At 46.0% G+C, this 23,297-nt stretch overlaps 1 protein-coding gene across 1 annotated transcript in view; it reads left to right on the top strand.

The window, feature by feature from the left end:
• The first annotated feature begins 1,713 nt into the window (after positions 1-1,713).
• The window catches only part of TTC22 (tetratricopeptide repeat domain 22), a 36,281-nt gene continuing 14,697 nt past the window's right edge, over positions 1,714-23,297 (top strand). The window contains exons 1-3 of the mRNA XM_030207292.1: positions 1,714-2,326; positions 16,122-16,177; positions 19,258-19,373. Of these exons, the coding sequence (XP_030063152.1) occupies positions 1,763-2,326; positions 16,122-16,177; positions 19,258-19,373 (736 nt within the window). The 5' untranslated portion in view covers positions 1,714-1,762. The remainder of the gene's footprint in view (positions 2,327-16,121; positions 16,178-19,257; positions 19,374-23,297) is intronic.

The raw sequence follows: 23,297 nt of genomic DNA, 5'->3' as shown, positions 1-23,297 counted from the left end.
AATGTATTTGCTTTTCTGGTGTGATTATTTAAAAGGCTCCTCCTTTTTGTTGGTTTATGTGCTCTGTTCAGGTGGGAACAGTTAGATTTCTGGGTGCACAGTGGGTAAAACCCACAACTCGTGCCATCATGGAAGATCCAGAGGTGCAACTGTTTCTTTGTGTGAATGAACACTGGACGAAAGGACTCCAGTCTGATATTTTATGCTAGAGAGGTGTGGTAGCCGTGTTAGTCCACTTTTAAAGGTAATGAATAGAAATCAAACAAAATAAAACATGGAAAAGAAAATAATATGATACCTTTTTTATTGGACATAACTTAATACATTTCTTGATTAGCTTTCGAAGGTTGCCCTTCTTCGTCAGATCGGAAATAAGCAAATGTGCTAGCTGACAGTGTATATAAGTGAAAACATTCAAGCATTACTATGACAGTAAAATAGATACCATTGGAGATTCTACATGGAATGTTGCTACTATTGGAGATTCTACACGGAATGTTGCTACTATTGAGATTCTGTTGCTACTATTGGAGATTCTACATGGAACGTTGCTATTCCACTAGCAACATTCCATGTAGAAGGCTGCGCAGGCTTCTGTTTCTGTGAGTCTGACGTCCTGCACGTACGTGCAGGACGTCAGACTCACAGAAGCAGAAGCCTGCGCGGCCACATTGGTGATCTGCAAGGGCCGACTTCTACATGGAATGTTGCTAGTGGAATAGCAACATTCCATGTAGAATCTATAGAAATCAAACAAAATAAAACATGGAAAAGAAAATAAGATGATACCTTTTTTATTGGACATAACTTAATACATTTCTTGATTAGCTTTCGAAGGTTGGTAGATGACAGTATATATAAGTGAAACATCAAAGCATTCCAGTGGCAGTCTAACAGGACCAGTGATTGAAGTACGGTGACTGTGCCTAAGGGGTATATGTGCATGAGTAACCCCACTAATTTGGCTAAATGTCACCAGTCTGAGGTCCTTCTTCCCCTCTTCTGCTATTTTTCTTCACCAGCATGCAAATTGCTTGATCTCACCCGTTTTTTGTTTTGCTGCATATTTATAAGTCAAGCGGTGTTTTTCCCATTTCTCTTGTTACATTTGTATCCCACATTTTCCCACCTATTTGCAAGCTCAATGTGGCTTACATAGTACCGTAGCGGCGTTCACCGGTTCCGGCCTGAACAAATACAAAGTGTGCACAAGTGTAAGGTGTGATTGTGGTAGAATATGGTAGATACATTGGGGAAACATTAGGTAGGAAGAGGGAGAGTTGGGGTGAGCCCGTTACATTCTTGGTGTTGTTGTGTAGCAGGGTATTCTGGCTCTTATGTTGCCTAGCGTGCCCATTTCTATGCCAAACTGAATTCAAATTTAGACTTAGTGGATTAAAGTATAGGGCACAGGTCTAGAAGTGTCTTCTAATTAATAGAGAAAGAATAATTAACTATGTAGGACTTATACATGTCCCTACAAGGCAGGCACGTCTCTAGTCTATTCCCGTACACAGAATATGTATGAAGGTAAGGTAAACTGATCATCAGGTAAGTCAGATCTGTGTTGTAAATGTCAGCTCTTTGCCAGTGGCTCAGCATGCTGAGGTATTCACCCCTGCAGCCCCTCCCATTACAAGCTCCTTCCCTCCTACAGGTGAGTCTTACAAACCAGAATAACCGGTAGGGACGGGAACCCATCCAGATGGAAAACTGAGAAAGGAAGTGGCACTCCATTAGAAAGCACACACAGCCCGCAATCATGGATGAAAGCCCCACGGTGGATATCGAGAAGCTGATCGATGAGATGGACTACATTCCTGGTCACTTTCACCTGGAGATGAATCTGAACTGTGAGTCCGGCACACCTGTGCGTTTCCAAAGCCGAGACATCCAGCTCAAGCGAGACAGCCTGCAGTTCCAGTTGGAGTTTGAGAGCGTGTCTCAGCAGTATGCAGTGAGGAACTTGCTTGGAGTCTTCTCCTTTTACTTAGACAGGTTTGACAAAGCCAAGGAAATATTCCTCAATATCACTCAGGAAGATCCAAGCAACCTGAATGCTTGGGCTAACTTGGCCTATGTGTATGACAGACTGAACAAGGAGCAGGATGCCTCAAAATGTGCCGAGAAGGTGTCCCTGCTGATGGGCCTGGGAGCCCCAGGTGTCTCGGACGAGGACCCCAGGCTCAGAGCTGCACGATGCCTGGCGGAGCAGGGTTATGCCTACATCTTTGACATAGGGTTTGTGAGCGAAGAGGACAGAATGGACAAACTGTCGACTGGCATCAGTCTGTATAATAAGGCCTTGGTATATGGCCAAAAAGAGGTTAGTCGGAAATAAGGCGGTGTTAATGAGGGGTAACCAGTGGGGCATTGACTATTTTATTCTCCTGAACTCCATGGCACTGAGCTATGGGGAGATGGTAGTTTGAACAATAAGGTGGAATGAAGGGCTCATTTATTTAAGCCACATTCCATCACAATTATAGAGCTACTGTGTTGGCACTCTCTACCTGTTCATGGGAAGCGTTCTCTAGACTCCAGCTGGTAAATTTAGTGAAGCTTGCTTTAGCCAATTTCACTGTGCAGAAGTTGAAAAAAAGTGCACTGTACCTGATTAAATGTGACAATACGACAATTATAAACACATGATGGAAAGGTCGCAATGTTTATCAAGGACAAGTATGAAAATTACAGAGCATTTCACATGAATGAACGCTGTAAGCAGGTGAACAGCCTGGAAGACAATGTAGGGTTAATAATAATGTGTCTTTCAGGGGAATTGGGTGACAGTGGGCACGAATGCATCCCAGTCTGGTGCTCAAGGGTCTCCAAGCAGCACCTAGTGCCAGTCTGCAGGGGCTGACTGACCATTGGGGCAGCAGTAGAGACCAGCTCTCCCTTAGCTTCCACTTAGGTGGTTAGGGGCCCATGACCCTTATTGCCTGGGGGGGCCCAGATGATTGTCAGGCTGTCCCTGCCTGTCTGTCAAACAGTTCAGATTGAAGCAGCACAAAATACACACATAGATAGCGTGTGCTGTGGAAGCTCCTTTATTTGAACAGCTGCACTGATAAGGACGGGAAGGAATTGATATACACCCTTTGCTCAGATTGGCCTGCTATTTAAATAAATGAAAAATATGATCAGTCTTTTAAAGCAGGTATCACTTATGTACTCTTCTCATCTCCGCTGTATTTTAAACTTGCACTAAATAATTGTTTCAAAAATACAGGTTGAGAGATTAAACAGCAACCCAGTCTACACAAGATGGTTGGTAACAAACACACACACGCACAAACAAACAAGAAAGACTGGGCAGGTAGGAGATTTAAATGGATACAAAGGTCAAACATTTCCTTGTGTTTTTTTGAATAAGCAAATTTTAATGCTCAGCCTTAAAAATAGGGTCATCGGGTCATCAGGAGCAAACTGGGACAGTCCTGCTTTAATCCCGTTCAATGACGGAACTCCCGAGGGCGTAGCCAGACAACAGATTTTGGGTGGGCCTAGGCAAGAACTGGGTGGGCACCAGGTGTTCTCCACACCACAAAAAAAATATCTCAGCTGGTGGAAAAATGCTTCTCTCCACCTTGGCAGTCTGCAGCAGGCAGGCGCCGAAAACTGAGAATGTGCAGGTGCCCAGAGCCGTTCCTAGGGGGGCTGACACCCGGGGCGGATCGTCGATGCGCCCCGCCCCCCGAGTGCAGCCCCCCCCCCCCGGAACAGCGCGACGCCCCTCCCCGGCGAAAGAACCCCCGATCCCCTAGTGAAAGAACCCCCCCGGGTGCACGCTGCTTTGGGGGGGTGCCGCGCGCCTGCCAGCTCTTCGTTGTCATGCTCCCTCTGCCCAGGAACAGGAAGTAACCTGTTCAGGGGCAGAGGGAGCATGAAAACGAAGAGCCGACAGGCACGCGGCACCCCCCCCAGCGGCGTGCCTCCGGGGCAGACTGCCCCCACCGCCCCTCCCCTTGGTACGCCACTGCAGGTGCCGGTATCGTGGAGGGTAGCGTTTTCGTTACCATCAGGGGGCAAGTCTTCAGCTAGCAGAGATTGGGATCCCCACCAGCTACTGCTAAATGTGTATTACTGTTGGGTGGGCCTGAGCCCTATTTGGGTGGGCCCTGGCCCACCCCAGCCCACCTGTGGCTACGCCACTGGGAACTACAAGTCCACTGAATATAATGGGCCAAAACCCAGGACCAGCTCAGAATGTCCCTTATAACTTGGAGCAGTCCAGTAGAGGAACCCTGAAGCAGGGGTCCAGGTTTTCAGGATATTCATCTTGAACATGCATAAGATCGATTTGCATACAGCAGAGGCAGTGCAGGACTATCTACCTAATCTATCTATCTATGAATCCCAGGCCCAGAATAACAGTTGAGTGCAGTGGTTCCCAAACCTGGTCCTGGAAGCACCCGAGCCAGTCAGGTTTTTGGGATATCCACGCGCAGGGCCCAAGAGACAGGCAGAGCTCCAGAGTCTCAATGCGTGGATGAGACGATGGTGCAGGGAGGAGGGCTTTAGATTTGTTAGGAACTGGGCAACATTCTGGGGAAGGGGGAGCCTATTCCGAAAGGATGGGCTCCATCTTAACCAGAGTGGGACCAGGCTGCTGGCATCGGCGTTTAAGAAGGAGATAGAGCAGCTTTTAAACTAGAAATGGGGGGAAGGCCGACAGTCGCTCAAAAGAGCATGGTTCGGGATAAGGTATCTTTCAAAGATATCACCATAACAGGGAAGATAGAGTATCCTGATAGTGAGGTTGCAAAGAGATTGTAGTAGATCGGGTATCTTTAAATAACAATAAAAATCAGACAAAAGATTGCCAATTAATACTGTCAAGTACTAAGCATGATGTACTTAGGAACAACAAACATAGTTTGAAATGTCTATATGCGAATGCCAGGAGCCTAAGAAATAAGATGGGGGAGTTAGAATATATTGCACTAAATGAAAAATTAGATATAATAGGCATCTCTGAGACCTGGTGGAAGGAGGATAACCAGTGGGACACTGTCATACCGGGGTACAAATTATATCGTAGTGATAGGGTGAATCGGATTGGTGGAGGGGTAGCATTGTATATTAACGAGAGCCTTGAATCAAATAGATTGAAAATTCTGCAGGAAGCAAAACACTCCTTGGAATCACTGTGGATTGAAATTCCATGTGCAAAGGGGAAAAGGATAGTGATAGGAGTGTACTACCGTCCGCCTGGCCAGGACGAACAGACGGATGCGGAAATGTTAAAGGAAATCAGGGACGCAAACAAACTGGGCAACACAATAATAATGGGGGATTTCAATTACCCGCATATAGACTGGGTTAATGTAACATCTGTACACGCAAGGGACATAAGATTTCTTGATGAAATCAAGGACAGCTTCATGGAACAGCTAGTTCAGGAGCCGACAAGAGAAGGAAAAATACTAGACTTAGTCCTTAGTGGTGCTCATGATCTAGTGCAGGGGGTAACGATACGAGGGCCGCTTGATAACAGTGATCATAATATGATCGGTTTTGATATTGGCATTGAAGGAAGTGAAACTAGGAAATCAAGTACGCTAGCGTTTAACTATAGAAAAGGTGATTACGACAAAATGAGAAAAATGGTGAAAAAAAGACTGAAAGGAGCAGCTCGCAGAGTAAAAAACTTGCATCAGGCGTGGATGCTGTTTAAAAACACCATCCTGGAGGTTCAGGACAAATATATTCCACGTATTAGAAAAAAGGGAAAAAAGACTAAACGTCAGCCGGCGTGGCTAAACAGTAAGATAAAGGAAATCATTAGAGCCAAAAAACAATCCTTCAGAAAGTGGAGAAGAGAACCAACTGAAAGTAACAGGATAGATCATAAGGAATGCCAAGCCAAATGCAAAGCGGAGATAAGGAGGGCAAAAAGGACTTTGAGAAGAAATTAGCGTTGGAAGCAAAAATACATAGTAAAAACTTTTTTAGATACATTAAAGCAGGAAACCGGCCAAAGAGTCGGTTGGGCCGCTGGACGAAAATGGTGTTAAAGGGGCGATCAAGGAGGACAAAGCCGTAGCGGAGAAATTAAATGAATTCTTTGCTTCGGTCTTCACCGAGGAGGATTTGGGGGGGACACCGGTGCCGGAAAGAATATTTGAAGCGGGGGAGTCAGAGAAACTAAACAAATTCTCTGTAACCTTGGAGGATGTAATGGGTCAGTTCAGCAAGCTGAAGAGTAGTAAATCACCGGGACCTGATGGTATTCTTCCAGAGTATTAATAGAACTAAAAAATGAACTTGCGGAGCTACTGTTAGAAATATGCAATCTGTCCCTAAAATCGAGTGTAATACCGGAAGACTGGAGGGTAGCCAATGTTACTCCGATTTTTAAGAAAGGTTCCAGAGGAGATCCGGGAAATTATAGACCGGTGAGTCTGACGTCGGTGCCGGGCAAGATGGTGGAGGCTATTATTAAGAATAAAATTGCAGAGCATATACAAAAACATGGACTGATGAGACAAAGTCAGCACGGATTTAGTGAAGGGAAGTCTTGCCTCACCAATCTAATGCATTTTTTTGAGGGGGTAAGCAAACATGTGGACAATGGGGAGCCGGTTGATATTGTATATCTGGATTTTCAGAAGGCGTTGACAAAGTGCCGCACGAAAGACTCCTGAAGAAGTTGCAGAGTCATGGAATCGGAGGTAGGGTATTATTATGGATTAAGAACTGGTTGAAAGATAGGAAGCAGAGAGTAGGATTGCGTGGCCAGTATTCTCAGTGGAGGAGGGTAGTTAGTGGGGTCCCGCAGGGGTCTGTGCTGGGTCCGTTGCTTTTTAATGTATTTATAAATGACCTAGAGATGGGAATAACTAGTGAGGTAATTAAATTCGCCGATGACACAAAATTATTCAGGGTCGTCAAGTCGCAGGAGGAATGTGAACGATTACAGGAGGACCTTGCGAGACTGGGAGAATGGGCGTGCAAGTGGCAGATGAAGTTCAATGTTGACAAGTGCAAAGTGATGCATGTGGGTAAGAGGAACCCGAATTATAGCTACGTCTTGCAAGGTTCCGCGTTAGGAGTTACGGATCAAGAAAGGGATCTGGGTGTCGTCGTCGATGATACGCTGAAACCTTCTGCTCAGTGTGCTGCTGCGGCTAGGAAAGCGAATAGAATGTTGGGTGTTATTAGGAAGGGTATGGAGTCCAGGTGTGCGGATGTTATAATGCCGTTGTATCGCTCCATGGTGCGACCGCACCTGGAGTATTGTGTTCAGTACTGGTCTCCGTATCTCAAAAAAGATATAGTAGAATTGGAAAAGGTACAGCGAAGGGCGACGAAAATGATAGTGGGGATGGGACAACTTTCTATGAAGAGAGGCTGAGAAGGCTAGGGCTTTTCAGCTTGGAGAAGAGACGGCTGAGGGGAGATATGATAGAAGTGTATAAAATAATGAGTGGAATGGATCGGGTGGATGTGAAGCGACTGTTCACGCTATCCAAAAATACTAGGACTAGAGGGCATGAGTTGAAGCTACAGTGTGGTAAATTTAAAACGAATCGGAGAAAATTTTTCTTCACCCAACGAGTAATTAGACTCTGGAATTCATTGCCGGAGAACGTGGTACGGGCGGTTAGCTTGACGGAGTTTAAAAAGGGGTTAGATAGATTCCTAAAGGACAAGTCCATAGACCGCTATTAAATGGACTGGAAAAATTCCTCATTTTTAGGTATAACTTGTCTGGAATGTTTTTACGTTTGGGGAGCGTGCCAGGTGCCCTTGACCTGGATTGGCCACTGTCGGTGACAGGATGCTGGGCTAGATGGACCTTTGGTCTTTCCCAGTATGGCACTACTTATGTACTTATGTACTTATCAGAGAGATTTGCATGCAAATCTCTTTCATGAATATTCATACAAAGGCATTATAATATTCTTTGGATTATTTTCTATCCCTTTTCTAATAATTCCTAGCATTCTGTTTGCTTTTTGGACCATCGCCACACACTGGGCAGGGTTTAAAAAAGGTCTGGACAGCTTCCTAAAGGACACATCCATAGACCATTATTAACCTGAGTTGTGGAAAATCCACTGCTTATTTCTGGGATAAGCAGCATAAAATGTATTGAGCTTTTTTGGGGATCTTGCCAAGTATTTGTGACCTGGCTTGGCCACTGTTGGAAACAGGATACTGGGCTTGATGGACCTTCGGTCTATCCCAGTCAGGGGCATAGCCAGACTTCGGCGGGAGGAGGGTCCAGAGCCCGAGGTGAGGGGGCACATTTTAGCCCCCCCCCTGGTGCCGCTACCCCCCTCGCCATTGCCGACACCCCCCCTCGCCATTGCCGACACCCCCCCCACCATTGCCGACCCCGCCGCCACCACCATCAATTTTGCCCCCCTCCCTGCCGATGACCCTCTCAACCCCCTCTCCAGGCGCCAACCAGCCGTTGCCTACCTTTGCTGGCGGGGGACCCCAACCCCCACTCACCAGCCGAGGTCCTCTTCTTCTCGCAAAAGGCTTCCTTCTGTTTCTGACGTCCTGCACGTTGTACATGCAGGACGTCAGAAACAGAAGGAAGCCTTTTGCAAGAAGAGGACCTTGTCTGGCAGGGGTTGGGGCAGTGACTCTGATGTGCTGCCTGCGGCCCCTTCAGCGATTTCCCTCTGCCAGTCCATCCAGGCAGAGACAGGAAGTTGTGTCAAAGGGGAGCGGACCACGGCAGAGGGAAATCACTGAGGGGGCCACAGGCAGCACATCAGAATCATTGCTGCACCAGCGACCCCCTGCGAAGAAAAATGCATTTTAAAAGTAGACTGGGAATATGGGGGAAGCATTGGACAGGAGGGGAAGATATGCTGTTCCATGGGGGCCCCCTGGAGCTGTGGCTCCCAGGGCAACTGCCCTGTATACCCACCCCCCCCCCCCCCCAACGCCAGCCCTGGATAGGGGATAATCTATATAATAAAACTCACCCTCAACAATATTTAATATTTAGAACTATGATGCCCAATTGTTCAATTTTTACAGGATAGTTCTGGGATGATTGATGCTGGTAATAAATTAAACTCAGCTGTCTTAATCAGAATATTTGGGGGAGGGGGGAAGTGTCACAAGGGGCATCATACTTCTAAATATTAAATATTGTTTCACATATATATCAAGCATGGGCAAGTACCAAGGCAAACATTTACCGAGAGGAAATGGCCATTCATTAGGGGATTGGGAAACTGAGTTATTTAAAAACTAGTAAAAAAGGCCCGTTTCTGGAGCAAATGAAACGGGCGCTAGCAAGGTTTTCCTCCCCAACCCCCCCTCCCTACCCCTTCGTCGTTGTGAACCCACTGACGCCATTGCTCCGCACCTCATCAACACACCTTTATCACCTTCTTCGTTCTGAAGCCACTGACGCCATTGCTCCGCCCTCGATGTCATCACGTTTGACGCGAGGGCGGGGCCCAGAGACTTGGTGATTTCGGTGGCTTCACCACCACGAACCCTTCATGAAGGAAGTGACGTCAGTGGCTTGGCTTCAGTGACATCAGTGTCTTCAGAACGTTGAGGGTGAGTTTTATTATATAGATTTAGAAGTATGATGCCCAATTGTTCAATTTTTACAGGATTGTTGTGGGATGTTTGATGCTGGTAATAATTAAACTCAGCTGTCTTGATCAGAATATTTGGGGGAGGGGGGAAGAGTCACAAGGGGAGTGAAAGATAATTGAAGGGTACAAGAATGAAGATTCACCTAATGTCCTTGCACTGGCCCAGCCTGTCCAAAAGGAACTAAAACAAAATCTAGACAAATAAAATGTAATTAAACTGTAAGAAGAATTGATTTTGTGTGTGTGTGTGTGTGTGTGTGTTGCAGGGGCCAGACACCCAATTTTGGGTGGGCCTGGGCTCAAGATGGGTGGGCAGAAGAACCTCGCCCCATCCCACAGGTGATTTGGTCTCTCCTTCTCTCGCCTGCATGCCATTTGGTCTCTCAAACATCCCCCCTCTCCCGAGCAGCAACTAATACACACTGCTCATGTTGGCCCCACACCTTTCCCTCTGATGCAACTTCCTGTTTCCGCCTAGGCAGAAATACATCAGAGGGAAGGCTGTGGGGCCGGTGCGAGCAGTATGTATGTCACTGGTCACTGCAGGTGAAGATCTGCTACTTACAAGGTATGCAGGAGGGACACATTGGGAGTTTTCGGCTGGTGGGGCTTGGGGATCCCTGCCAGCCACATCATAGGTATGCTGCTACTGGGTGGGCCTGAACCCAAAGTCCCAAGCCCACCCTTGGCTACGCCACTGGTGTGTTGTGTGTGTGTGTGTGAAGCAAACCAAACTCCAAGAAAATCGCCTCCTGTCACTACACTGTCTATTCTAGACAATGTGGAAAGGTTTTATTGTTGTATTCAGTTTTAAGCTTTTGCATTTGTTTCTTGTGACACAAGTAATCTGTTAAAAGTAGTGTTAAAATGAAGGATGGTGTAATCAACACCATTAGGACCGGCGAATGTAGGGCAGTGAATATTAAAAATCCACAATGTAAACTGGAGTCACAAGCAGAGTGAAAGATGTGCTGAATGGAGCTCCCTGGGGTACCAAAGAACCCCTTCTAAAATTAATTTATGGGGAAAAATGTTTTCACCAAGCAAAGCACAAGTTGCAAAAGCCCCTCAATTTTAAAAAAAAAAACCCCAAACCCTGCAACACATTACAACCCAGAATTCTTATAGTGGAAGATCTGCTCATCCTCCTGAAAATAATCTGAAGATTAAGATGTGATTATTATAGACATTAGCATAGATCAAACAGAGGGTTCATTAGTTCTGCACATTCCCCATCTTCTCACCTAACTATCCCCCGGACAAATCTAGTCCTCACCCCTAAATATCCATCTCCCTAGTCCCATTCAGCTCCCAGTCCAGTGCAAATCCACCCATCTCTTTTCTCCTCACCATTTGTTCCTCTGCACATCACCATCTCTCTTCCCATCCAGTTTGTAAGCGGCATTGCCGAAGGGTTAGATGATAAGGTTTGCCTTTTTGCAGATGATACCAAGATTTGTAACAGAGTGGACACCCCAAAGGGAGTAGAAAACATGAAAAAGGATCTGCAAAAGTTAGGAGAATGGTCTAATATTTGGCAATTAAAATTCAATCTATTACAAAAGGACTCCACTATTCTTTCGATATCCCAAAAGAATTTATTACATTGCAGTACCACCCTATAACGACTGACACTGCTACCTAATATTAAAAACCCACTCACTCATCCTTGCATTCACCGCACACCACCTGTATCTAAATATAAATCCTCCACTCTTACATTCTGAACAGCCAACATAAGCTGTTACTTGATGATACTTAACTCTAGGTTAATAAGCATTGTCCCCTAATTGGTATCATTGTAATTAAAATTCAATGCAAAGAAGTGCAGAGTGATGCACTTAGGGAGTAGAAATCCAAGGGAGACATATGTGTTAGGTGAGAGGCTGATATGCACAGACAGGGAGAGGGACCTTGGGGTGATAGTATCTGAGGATCTGAAGGTGATGAGACGGCGTGACAAGGCGGTGGCTGTAGCCAGAAAGATGCTAGGTTGTATAGAGAGAGGTATGACCAGCAGAAAAAAAGGAAGTGTTGATGCCCCTGTACAAGTCATTGGTGAGGCCCCACCTGGAGTATTGTGTTCAGTTTTGGAAGCCATATCAAGCTCAAGATGTAAGAAGACTTGAAGCGGTCTAGACGAAGGTGACAAAAATTATATGGGAATCGCGCCAAAAGACTTACCAGAAGAAACTGGAAGACCTGAATATGTATACCCTAGAGGAGAAGAGGGGCAGGGGAGATATGATACAGACGTTTAAATACTTGAAAGAACAAAGAAACAGATATTTATTTATTTATTTATTTACTTTTGTATCCCACATTTTCCCACCTATTTGCGGGCTCAGTGTGGCTTACAATACATTTTAAAAGATGGAAGTGCAGTTGGTTGCAGTACAATTATGGGTTACATTGTGAAGAATTATATAAGACAGAGTAAGCTCAGGATATTCTTAGGGGATCGAACAGTGGAATATAACAGGGGTGAGTTGAGAGGGGGCAAAACATAATCGAGGGAACAGGGAGGTCTGACAATTTTGTCAGTGGGTAGGGTTTAAGAGTGGTGAGAGCGCGGGAGTAGAGGTTCAGAGAGTGTATTGATGCGTGTCTATGAGATTGTGTGGGCTTTATGTGTTTTGATCCTTGCCGTAGATTTTCTCGAAGAGATAAGTCTTTAGTAGTTTGCGGAAGTCGGTCAGTTTGTAGGTCATTTTCAGGCTGCGGGGTAGTGTATTCCAGTGTTGTGTGCTCATGTATGTAAAAGTCGATCCGTGCAGTGCTTTGTATTTTATGCCTTTGCATTTAGGGAAATGGAGATTGAGGAAGGTTCGGGACGATCTTTTAGCGTTTCTGGGTGGCAGGTCAATCAGGTCGAACATGTATGCAGGGGCTTCACCATGAATGATTCTGTGGACTAAGGTGCATACTTTAAAAGTGATGCGTTCCTTGAGTGGTAGCCAGTGTAGTTTCTCCCGTAAGGGTTTTGCACTTTCGTATTTTGGTTATATTTTCCAGAGAAGGGAAAATGGTAAAACTAGAGGACATGAATTGAGGGATGGTAGACTTAGGATTAATGTCAGAAAATTCTTTTTCACGGAGATGGTGGTTGATGGCTGAAATGCCCTCCTGAAGGAGGTGGTGGAGAAAACAAAACTGTGGCGGAATTCAGAATGGCGTGGGATGAAGACAGAGGCTCTCTAATTAGAGAATGAAAGGTATAAAAAAACAAAATTTAAAGGGTTGCCTATGTGTTTGCATATCAAGTGGTGCTTAGGCAACTCTGGCTGTATCAACTAAGGCCAATGCTGGGCTGGCTTGTATGGTCTGAGTCCTGCATGTAGCAATCCAGTTTAGGATGGGCTGGAGAGATCTTTGATGCAGTGGCATACCAAGGGGGGGGGGCGGTGGGGGCGGTCCGCCCCGGGTGCATGCCGCTGGAGGGTGCCGCGTGCCTGTTGGCCAAGTCCGCTCATTCCCTCCCTGCTGCTCCCTCTGCGTGGAACAGGTTACTTCGTGTTCCGGGGCAGAGGGAGCAGCAGGGAACGAGCGGACTCGGAGCCGACAGGCACGCGGCACCCCCCAGCAGGTAAAATGCACCCGGGAGGGTCGCGCTGCAGCCGGAGGGGGTGTAATTTCGCCGAGGGGGTCGCGCTGCACCCGGGGGGGGGGTGTAATTTCACTGGGGGGGGCACGCTGCACCCAGGAGGGGGGGCGCTTCGGCGATTCACCCCGGGTGTCAGCCAGCCTAGGAACGCCACTGCTTTGATGGAAACTCCAGTAATTTGGAACGGGAGGACAGTTCCAGGCAGACTTTTACGGTCTGTGTCCAGCAAATGGCAAGACAGATTTAGATAGGCTGGAGTGGGCCTTGACGGCAATCTCACGTTCATTGTTGATTTGATCTAGAATCGAGAATGAATGTGACTGTTGGGCAGACTGGATGGACCATTCAAGTTTTTATCTGCCGTCACTTACTTTGTTACTATACATGCCCACACACACAAACATACACATACCTCATACAGTCCCTATACTGTGTCTTTTCATATGGAAGGAGAGCAAATACCATTCTTTCACAATCTAAGTGTACATTTTTCCAGCATGTCATTTCTGTTACAGTGCTCTCTCTTTGTCTTTTTCTTTCTGAGTAGATATTTCAATTCTTTTTTTTTCTTTCTTTCTCTGTTCTCTTTCTTCTTGTCCACTCTTCCTGTCTGCTCTCCTTTCCCCTGTTCCTCTTCCTCCATTCCTCGTCTCCATGGATTCCTTCCCCACAACCCCTTTATAATCCAGGGTCCCTTCTCTTTATCTCATTCACCATTCCCAGTTCTCTCCCTCACTGTTTCATCCTTCCCCTCATCTTCATTTCTCTCTAATATTATAAGTCCTTTCTTCTTTTCATACTCCTCCATCTTCTCCCCATCAAGTCTTATCTCCCTCCAGTGGTGGTTCCCCTCCTCTTTCCAGTCTTCTCTCCACATCCTTAGACCTCCATCCAGTTCCCCACCATTCCCAGAAGTTTTTCTTCAAGTTTCCCCTACATATGATTTTGGTGATCTCTGCTCCAGACCTAGTACTCTTGGCTCTGATGTAGTCTCCACCCTCTCTACCTTCCTACCTCTGCTGAACCTCCTCCCTCTGATACCAGAGTCCTTCCTACTTTCACCAAGCCTTCTCCCTCTGATACCAGGCCTCCTCCTATCCCTGTTGAGCCTCCTCCCTCTAATACAAGCCTGCAGTACTGAGCCCTTGTGACACTAGCAGGCTCATTTTCGAAAGAGAAGGACACCTATCTTTCGACACAAATCGGAAGATGGGTGTCCTTCTCACAGGGTTGCCCAAATCGGAATAATCGAAAGCCGATTTTGGGCGTCCCCAACTGCTTTCTGTCGCAGGGACGACCAAAGTTCATGGGGACGTGTCGGTGGCGTAACGAAGGCAGATCTTGGGCATGCCTAACACATGGACGTCCTCGACTCATAATGGAAAAAAAAAGGGCGTCCCTGATGAGCATTTGGACGACTTTACCTGGTCCTGTTTTTCTTATGACCAAGACACAAAAAGGTGCCCGAACTGACCAGATGACCACCGGAGAGAATTGGGGATGACCTCCCCTTACTCCCCCAGTGGTCACTAACCCCCTCCTACCCTTAAAAGAATCTTTACAAATATTTTGTGCCAGCCTCTATGCCAACCTCAAATGTCATGCTAAGGTCCATCACAGCAGTATTCAGGTCCCTGGAGCAGTTTTAGTGGGTGCAGTGCACTTCAGGCAGGGGGACCCAGGCCCATCCCCCCTAGCTGTTACGTTTCTGGAGGAAACAGCGAGCCCTCCAAAACCCACTGTACCCACATCTAGGTGCCCCTCTCCACCCATAAGGGCTATGGTAGTGCTGTACAGTTGGGGGTAGTGGGTTTTGTGGGGATTTGGGGGGCACAGCACACAAGATAAGGGAACTATGTACCTGGGAGCAATTTATGAAGTCCACTGCAGTGACCGTTAGGGTGCCCAGTTGGTGTCCTGGCATGTCAGGGGAACCAGAGTACTATGAATGCTGGCTCCTCCCATGACCAAAGGATTTGCATTTGGTCGTTTCTGAGATGGGCGTCCTTGGTTTCCATTATTGCCGAAAATCAGAAACAACCAAGTCTAGGGATGGCCATCTCTAAGGATGACCTAAATTTCAAGATTTGGGCGTCCCCGACTGTATTATCAAAACGAAAGATGGACATCCATCTTGTTTCGATAATATGGGTTTCCCCACCCCTCCATCGGGACGTTTTGTGAGGACGTCCTCAGCAAAACTTGGGCATCCCTTTCGATTATGCCCCTCTAGGCCTTCTTTATACACCTACTGAGCCTCCTCCCTCTGACATCAGGCCTCCTTCATTCTCCAGTGCTGAGCCTCTTCTCTCTGTCATCAGGCTTCCCCCTGTCCCTGTTGAGCCCCCTTTCTCTGATATCAGGCCTCCTTCCTACCCCTGCTGAGCCTCCTCCCTCTTTCTACAGAAACCAAGCCTCCTTCCTATCTCCACTGAGCCTTCTCTCTCTGATACTGGGCCTCTCTATATACTGGGCCTCTTATATTTTGCCTTTCACACGCATAGATATCAAGATGGCCAGTTACCAGTTGAGAGCCTCATAAGTGCTACTTTCTCACTTCACTGCTTCTTGCTCACTGAGGTGGACTTTATGAGGGAATGCTCTGTAAATCTTAGTCCAAGATGTGTGATGCCCTGAAAATATCTCTCAGCACCTAGAAATTTCCAGCAGTTTTCATGCTAATTGAAGAATATTTTTTATTTGAAATCATTTTTTGTTGCTTTTTATGCAAACTGTTGAGTTAAAAATGCATTTATTTTTCACCAAATGGTGCACTGAGGAGATCTACATAACCTACTTTAGATCAGAGTGAGAGATTCCCACTCGTTTGAGGAACAATGTGAAAAGCTCAGCTTTTGTACTTGAACTCGTGCAGGTATCATATTTTACATATTAATGATGGATTTTGTTTACCAAACCTTTGAATATTTCAGATCCCTGTAGAGGAAAAGAGAAGTTGGTATTTTACTATGGCGACCCTGCATATCAGGTAACGTAGGGGCTCAATGTTAACCAGTAATTTCATCTGTTGGCCTACTTCTAGGTTAGAAAATGGAGCATAACAGATATTCCTTCCATCTGATTCATTCCTCAGTAAAAAAAAAAAAAAAAAATTAGAAAAAATTCTGCATACAGATTTCTCATTTGCTCCCTGTTGGACAATCTTGTTGTAACCTTAACAATCACCAATACCAGGGCTTTTTTTGAGGCGGTACTTGGGGGTACTGGCACCTTTTCCATTGTCTGCTAAAATTGACCCATGGACCCTGAGTTTTAATGATGGATATCAGGTTCTACACACCGATTCTGTCTTGTCATAGCTTCTATGACTGGTTGCAGGGGGCCTGGCTATTGTGGGGTGGGTCCCTCAGTGATCACCCCACTTCTGAAGGGTGGCCTAGCAATTGTGTACCAGCACCTTTATTGCTAGGAAAAACACACTTACCAATACCCTCACCTAGCACTTACTACTACTACTTATCATTTCTATAGCGCTACTAGACGTACGCAGCGCTGTACACTTGAACATGAAGAGACAGTCCCTGCTCGACAGAGCTTACAATCTAAAAGAGGGTGGGAGCCAGTATGGAGCCCTAAGGGATGGCTGAACAGGAAGTGGAATGGTGGAAATGTAATCAAAGTTGAGCTGGTATGTACAGTCTACAAGATAGCCAGTGAACCAAGATAGAACAGTGCCAGTAGTACTGATTGACTGGCGATGACAGAGTAAGAGAGTGATCCACCAAGCTGAAAGCAGAGGAGAGGTCAAGTGAGGTCAGCACAACTGAGGAGTGACGATCAAGGGGTGTACAGATGCAATCATTAAGGGCAATGAGGTGAATTTCAGTACTATGGATTTGACCTGAATCCAGATTGATAAGGATGAAGAGTATCACATTGGCCAATATGTTGAGAAAGTTGTAGTAGTACAATGTTCAATGTATACACAGAAGAAACAAATCTTTGCAAAGTACACAATATGTGGCAAAACAGCGAAGATGTCTGAAGGATGAGCGGACAAAATTCTAATCAGTGGAAACTGCTTATTGTAGAATATACTGGACTTGACACAGCTGTGTTACGGCCAGATAGGCCTGCATCAGGAGTCTCATATATTTCCAAAGAAGCTCATCCACTTGTTGGATTGTCTATCAAAATGTCAGGGAGTCATCAAGATTATGCTCCTGTCTGGAATAACCTGCAAAAGAAGTAACCCGAAGAAAACATGAGGTTTCTTCAGTAGAGGGTAGACGAGGGCATGCTTCCAGAGGAGAGGAACAAAACCATCCTAGAGGCTAGAGATAAGGAGAGGAAGGTAGTGTGGGATCCGAGACGAGGCCAGCCATTTAGTAAGGAAAACAGGCAAGGGGTCAGTTGATGAAGAGGAGGAATTTAGGGAAGCAATGGTGTGTGTGAGAGAGAGGGGGAGGGGAGGTTGAACTTAGACCAGTTAGATTAGCGGGGGATATGGCGGAGGGGGGGAAGAGGGTACTAGAAACAGATGGCAGAAGAGGGGTGATGACAGGGCATGGATAGAAAGGACTGTAGTAGTCAAGGATGGTAAAGGAGAAAGCTGGGCAGGAAGTGCACTTCTGCTTTGCTTGAATTGAAAGTTTCCCATTGTAGTAATATCAGATAGGAAACAATAGTGATGTCACCACTAGACTGTCATTGTTTTGTTACTGTAGGATGCTTCACGGCCCGGGTTCTGATGAAGTTATTATGCATACCAAAACATGGTGACTGGAATGCGACATCCAGCCTTGGACCTAGCACCATGTCTGGAGTGCATAGCAACGTGGAACCCTATGGTGCGCCGTAAGAGAAATAAATAATGAAAGAGGCAGAATCTGTTCTGAGAAGGAAACTTTCATCCTCACTATTATTTATGTCAGATGCATCAGTGTTTGTGAATGTAAGTTCAAAACACACAGTGTGCTTGGGAGAGATACAGGGGGCACTGGTAGAACAAAGTTGAGGGACTGAGTGAAAGACACAGGAAGAGGCGGGACCATGGTGTTGATATAAATAAAGGATTGTGTGTGCTCATCTACTCAGAATGGTAGAGGACCTGTGAGGGAAGACAACAAAACTGGCTTTGATAGGGAAGGATATTATACAGGTAGTCAAGTTTGTACGGCAGACAGGTGGGAGATACCCTGAGGAAGACAGGATGGGTTAATGAACTCTTATCTGCCATCATCTACTGCATTATTGCGAGGACACACACAAATTGGATGCCAGATACCCGAAGCCTTAAGCAGAGCAGTGAACCCAATCCTCAGAGCCTTGGGAATTCAGGATGTTCACGATGAATATGCATGATGGAGATTTGCATACCAAGGAGGCAGTGCCTGTAAATCTACCTCATGCATGTTAATTGTAGATATCTTGAAAGCCTGAGTGGCTGGGTGTGTCCCGAGGACTGGGTTGAAAAGCCCTGGTCTAGAGTTGAGGTTCAAGTCCAGCACACTGGACAGAAGCAGACGCAAGCACACTGGTGGAGAGGGAAAAAGTGAGCCTAGGGAGTTTCCTTAGACTGCCTGGGCCAACAAGCAATCGCCTCATCTATTTATGCCTTGCACCGGCTCTGCAGCAGGTGTATGAAAGAAACCCTGCAGCATGTGAGCTGGCTGGTTTATTGGATATCTAGTGGGAAGGTCTAGAGCTTTTCAAACAGGATGCTGAGCTTAACCAGCAAGTTTTGTTTCCATACAAAGAACAAAGATTGTGCCTTTTGGCCATGGTAACAAAACAGCGTGTTCTAAAAGAGCTTTGAGTAATCTGAGCCTGGAAACAGGCTGGAAGAGACACAATAACCTTAAGCGGCCAGATTCTTCCGTCCATAATACAAAGATTATGAAAACAATTACACAAATGCCCATGGCAGTTTTTTCTTTCAAACATACACTACAATACTAGCGAACTTCCACACTCCTTCCTCAGCATTGAAACCCTGTAAGCCTGTGCAGTGCCTTGTGTTCCTGTGTCACCTGGAATTGTAAGGTGGTTTGTGTTCGTGCTCTGTATCCTACTGGTGGGTGACTCCGACTCCATATTTCCTCACAGGTTGGATGGATTACTGATGAGTAAAGGGACTGATGAGCAGAGGAGGATTCCTTCCTTTAACAGAGCTCTTGGCCTCCTCCGAGAAGCTATCAAGTCCTCTCATTCCCACTACAGAGGTAAAGTGATGTGATTTCAACCCCACACACACACAAAAAAAAAAAAAAACTGGAAGAAGCAACAAACTCACCTGAAGTCAGATTTAATTTCATTTTGGGGTAGTTTTGTGACAGGGGTGGAGTAGGCCCTGACTAGAAGAGCCTGCAAAGTAGTAGATGACTGGTGAATATAGAGCAGAGAAGGAGTAGGGAAGATAGGCTCTTTCCAATCAGTGAGGGAGATAAAGCAGAGCAGTGGCGTAGCCACAGGTGGGCCTGGGTGGGCCTCAGCCCACCCAGTTAGGGCTCAGGCCCACCCAACAGTAGCACACATTTAGCTTGGCCAGACTTCCCCTTGATGGTAACAAAAACACTTCTCTCCACAATAATTTTCAGCACATGCTTGCTGCAGACTGCCAAGGTGCACAGAAACATTTTTCCACCAGCTGAGATATTTTTTTTGATGTTGGGGGGAGAACACTTGGTGCCCACCCACTTCTTGCCTAGGCCCACCCAAAATCTGCTGTCTGGCTACGCCCCTGAAGCAGAGGCATAGCTAGATGGGGTGCCAGGGGAGCGACCGCTCCTCCAAACGGACTTCAGACGGTGACGGCGCCTATTTTTCAGGCAGTGTGCGCGCACGCCTCTCCGCTCCCCCTGGCGTCCCAACCCGGCTACGCTTCTGAGATAAAGCCATGCAAGTTATTTCCTCTGTGCCCCTGCCTAGGAACTGCACCCGCTGCCCTGTGCAAGCCGCACCCTTCTACGTCTTTCTTGAAGAACAAATATTAGGATAGCTGGGAACAAGTGTTGATTTATTTTTTCAGTGTGGACAGATGCTGGCCTCACATGCCAGCAGTTCCTCTTGCCTTGTAGCTCTCTTTAGCATTAGAGGTTTATTTTCTGACTGTAATAAGCAGGTTCTGCATGTGTATGGATGCTGGGCTTTCCCCCATTGATTTCTATCAAGCCAAGGAATAAGTGTTTCGGAGAGCGTGTAAATAAGACGGCCTGGAGACCAAAGTGTTGGCAGGTGGTTTGGGCTTCTTGCACTTAGGCTGAATTTATTTATTTATTTATTTTGACTTTTTTTTTTTTAATCTTGCATTTTCCCAAACAATGTTTAGGTTCAATGTGGCTTACAGATACAAATATTTAGGGCCCTGTTCACTAAGCCGCGCTGTAGGCACGCTAGCGTTTCTAGCGTGTGCTAAAAATTAGCGTGCACTAATGGCACATTCTAATTTTTAGTGAGGCTAAAAACATAATTCATAAGAATTAGGAAAACATGATTCATAAGGTCATATATGGAGAATCCCCTAACTACATGAATAACCTCATCGTCCTCCCAACCAGAAATAGATCATCGTCTTCTCGTACGTACCTCAAACTACACCAGTGGCGTAGCCAGACCTCACCAGGAGGAGGGGCCAGAGCCTGAGGTGGGGGGGCACTGTTTAGCTGCCCCCCCCACCATCGCCCCCCCTGAGCCGCCGCCGCCGCCACATTGAACCCCCCTGCTGGCCTGCCGACGATCCCCTTGAACCCCTCTCCTGCTACCAACTCTCCCCCGCCCGCCCCACCGCCGCATCAGATACCTTTTTTGCTGGCGGAGGTCCCCGAACCCCGCCAGCAAAAAAGGTATCTGATGCGGAGGCGGGGCGGGCAGCGACAGCGGGGGAGAGTTGGTGGCGGGAGGGGGGTTCAAGGGGATCGTCGGCAGGGGGGCCAGGGCCAAATCTACGGGGGCCCAGGCCCCCTCTGGCCCCACGTAGCTACGCCACTGATTTACACCTTCCCAACTGCAAAGGTATTAAATACAAGACCTCCTATGCATCCAGTTTCTCCTTTTTGGGCAGCCAGCTTTGGAACGCTCTGCCAAGATCCATCCGAACAATCAACGACCATCAACCATTCAGAAAAATGTTGAAGACCCATCTTTTCAAGAAAGCTTACCCTAATGGCCCAACTTAACTTTTTAAGCCCATCCACATGATTCCTGCCTTGACGATTATTATACTTTTGACCATGTCTCACAATCTCCTTATGCTCATTCCTCAATCTCGTCCTCTCCATCCTTCCTACTTCCTACTCCTTACCCCTCCCAATCTCTTCTCCTTTTGCTCATCCTATCTTTGTTTACCTCTCCATGCTCAATTTACATATCCTCAAAACCCCACTACTACTATGTTTACTACAACTTGTAACATTCTCCTTCAAGACTTTGTAATTCTATTTACTATGTAAGCCGCATTGAACCTGCTATGTGTGGGAAAGCGCAGGGTACAAATGTAATTAATAATAATAATAATAATAACAACACTAGTGCACCTTAGTAAACAGGGCCCTTAGAGAAATATACACTGTATAGTGCAATTGACTGCAATTAAACATAATGTATTTTACAATAAATCTTGTAAATCAAAACAGAAAAACATGCAAATTGTTTCACAATGTTACAGAATGATGACATTTCAGTTTAGTGTTAAGAAAGATACTTAGAAATATTTAAGGACCATTTAAGATTGGATTAGAATTCATCTTTTTGTTGAAAGAACGTTTTTTAAAAAGAAAGGTTTTTAGGGATTTATGGAGGTTTATATAATCTGGGATATCTTTGATGTTTGTTTTGGTAATGAATTCCACCACTTAGTGCATTGATACGAAAAGTCAGCTGAAAGGACCAATTTATATATCATTTTCTTACAGTTGGGGAAGTGAAGAAGTAGGAAGTCCCTGCATCCTCGGATAGAATTACGAGCAGGAAGCTCAATCAAGGGAAGCATATAATTCGGTGTCAATCCACAAATGATTTGGAAGGCAAATACCCATAATTTATAAGCTACCCTAACTTTAATCAGAAGCCAATGTAATGAATAAAGCAACAGAGAGGCTTTGTTAACTTGTGAAACACTACAAACAAGTCTTGCTGCTGTGTTTCTTTAGCAGTTTGTAATTTCTTCACTCTCGAAAACAAAAATACGGATATTATTCTGCGGTTGTGTCGCTCCATGGTGCGACCGCACCTCGAGTATTGTGTTCAATTCTGGTCGCCGCACTCAAAAAAGACATAGTGGAATTGGAAAAGGTGCAGAGAAGGGCGACAAACATGATACAGGGGATGGGAGGACTTCCCTATCAGGATAGGCTGAAGAGGCTGGGGCTCTTCGGCTTGGAGAAAAGGCGGTTGAGGGGAGATATGATAGAGGTCTATAAGATAATGAGTGGAATGGAACGGGTCGATGTGGAGCGTCTGTTTACGCTTTCCAAAAATACTAGGACAAGGGGGCATGCGATGAAGCTCCAGTGTGGTAAATGTAAAACGAATCGGAGGAAATGTTTCTTCACTCAACGCGTAGTTAAGCTCTGGAATTCGCTGCCGGAAAAGGTGGTTAAGGCGGTTAACTTAGCGGACTTCAAAAAAGGGTTGGATGGCTTCCTGGAGGAAAAAGCCATAGAATGTTATTGAATGGACGAGAGAATAATACAGTATTTCTAGGATGGGCGGGACAAATTGCTTGTTCTTTTGGCCGCTGTCGGTGACAGGGTGCTGGGCTCGACGGACCCTTGGTCTGTCCCAGCATGGCGATGCTTATGTACTTATGATACTTTGTCTTTTTTGGTTGGCCTACGTCCCTTCCCTTCTACTTCGCTTACACATGCAAACTATTAAGTGATGCCACTCTTTTGGAATGTGTGTGTGGTATTTTTATGAGTAAATCTTTTAATTGAAACTTATGCAACAAAATAAAGTTAGACATAACAACGACGATGAAAGTACAAATAGGAATGCAGTATGAATCCAACAATCAACAGACCAATTAAGATCCCTATTAACTGCATTCTGCCCTCCCCTTCGCAACGAGGACTCCCCCAACCATGCATCAAATGCAGAGAACAATTGTGCCAGAGGCCTGAACTCTTAAAGCCTCTCACAAGCTCAAA

The sequence above is a fragment of the Microcaecilia unicolor genome, chromosome 6 (genome assembly GCF_901765095.1).
Source record: "Microcaecilia unicolor chromosome 6, aMicUni1.1, whole genome shotgun sequence".
NCBI classification, from domain to species: Eukaryota; Metazoa; Chordata; class Amphibia; order Gymnophiona; family Siphonopidae; genus Microcaecilia; species Microcaecilia unicolor.
Note: the sequence above shows the minus strand (reverse complement) of the source record. Positions and strands in the feature narration are given on the sequence as shown.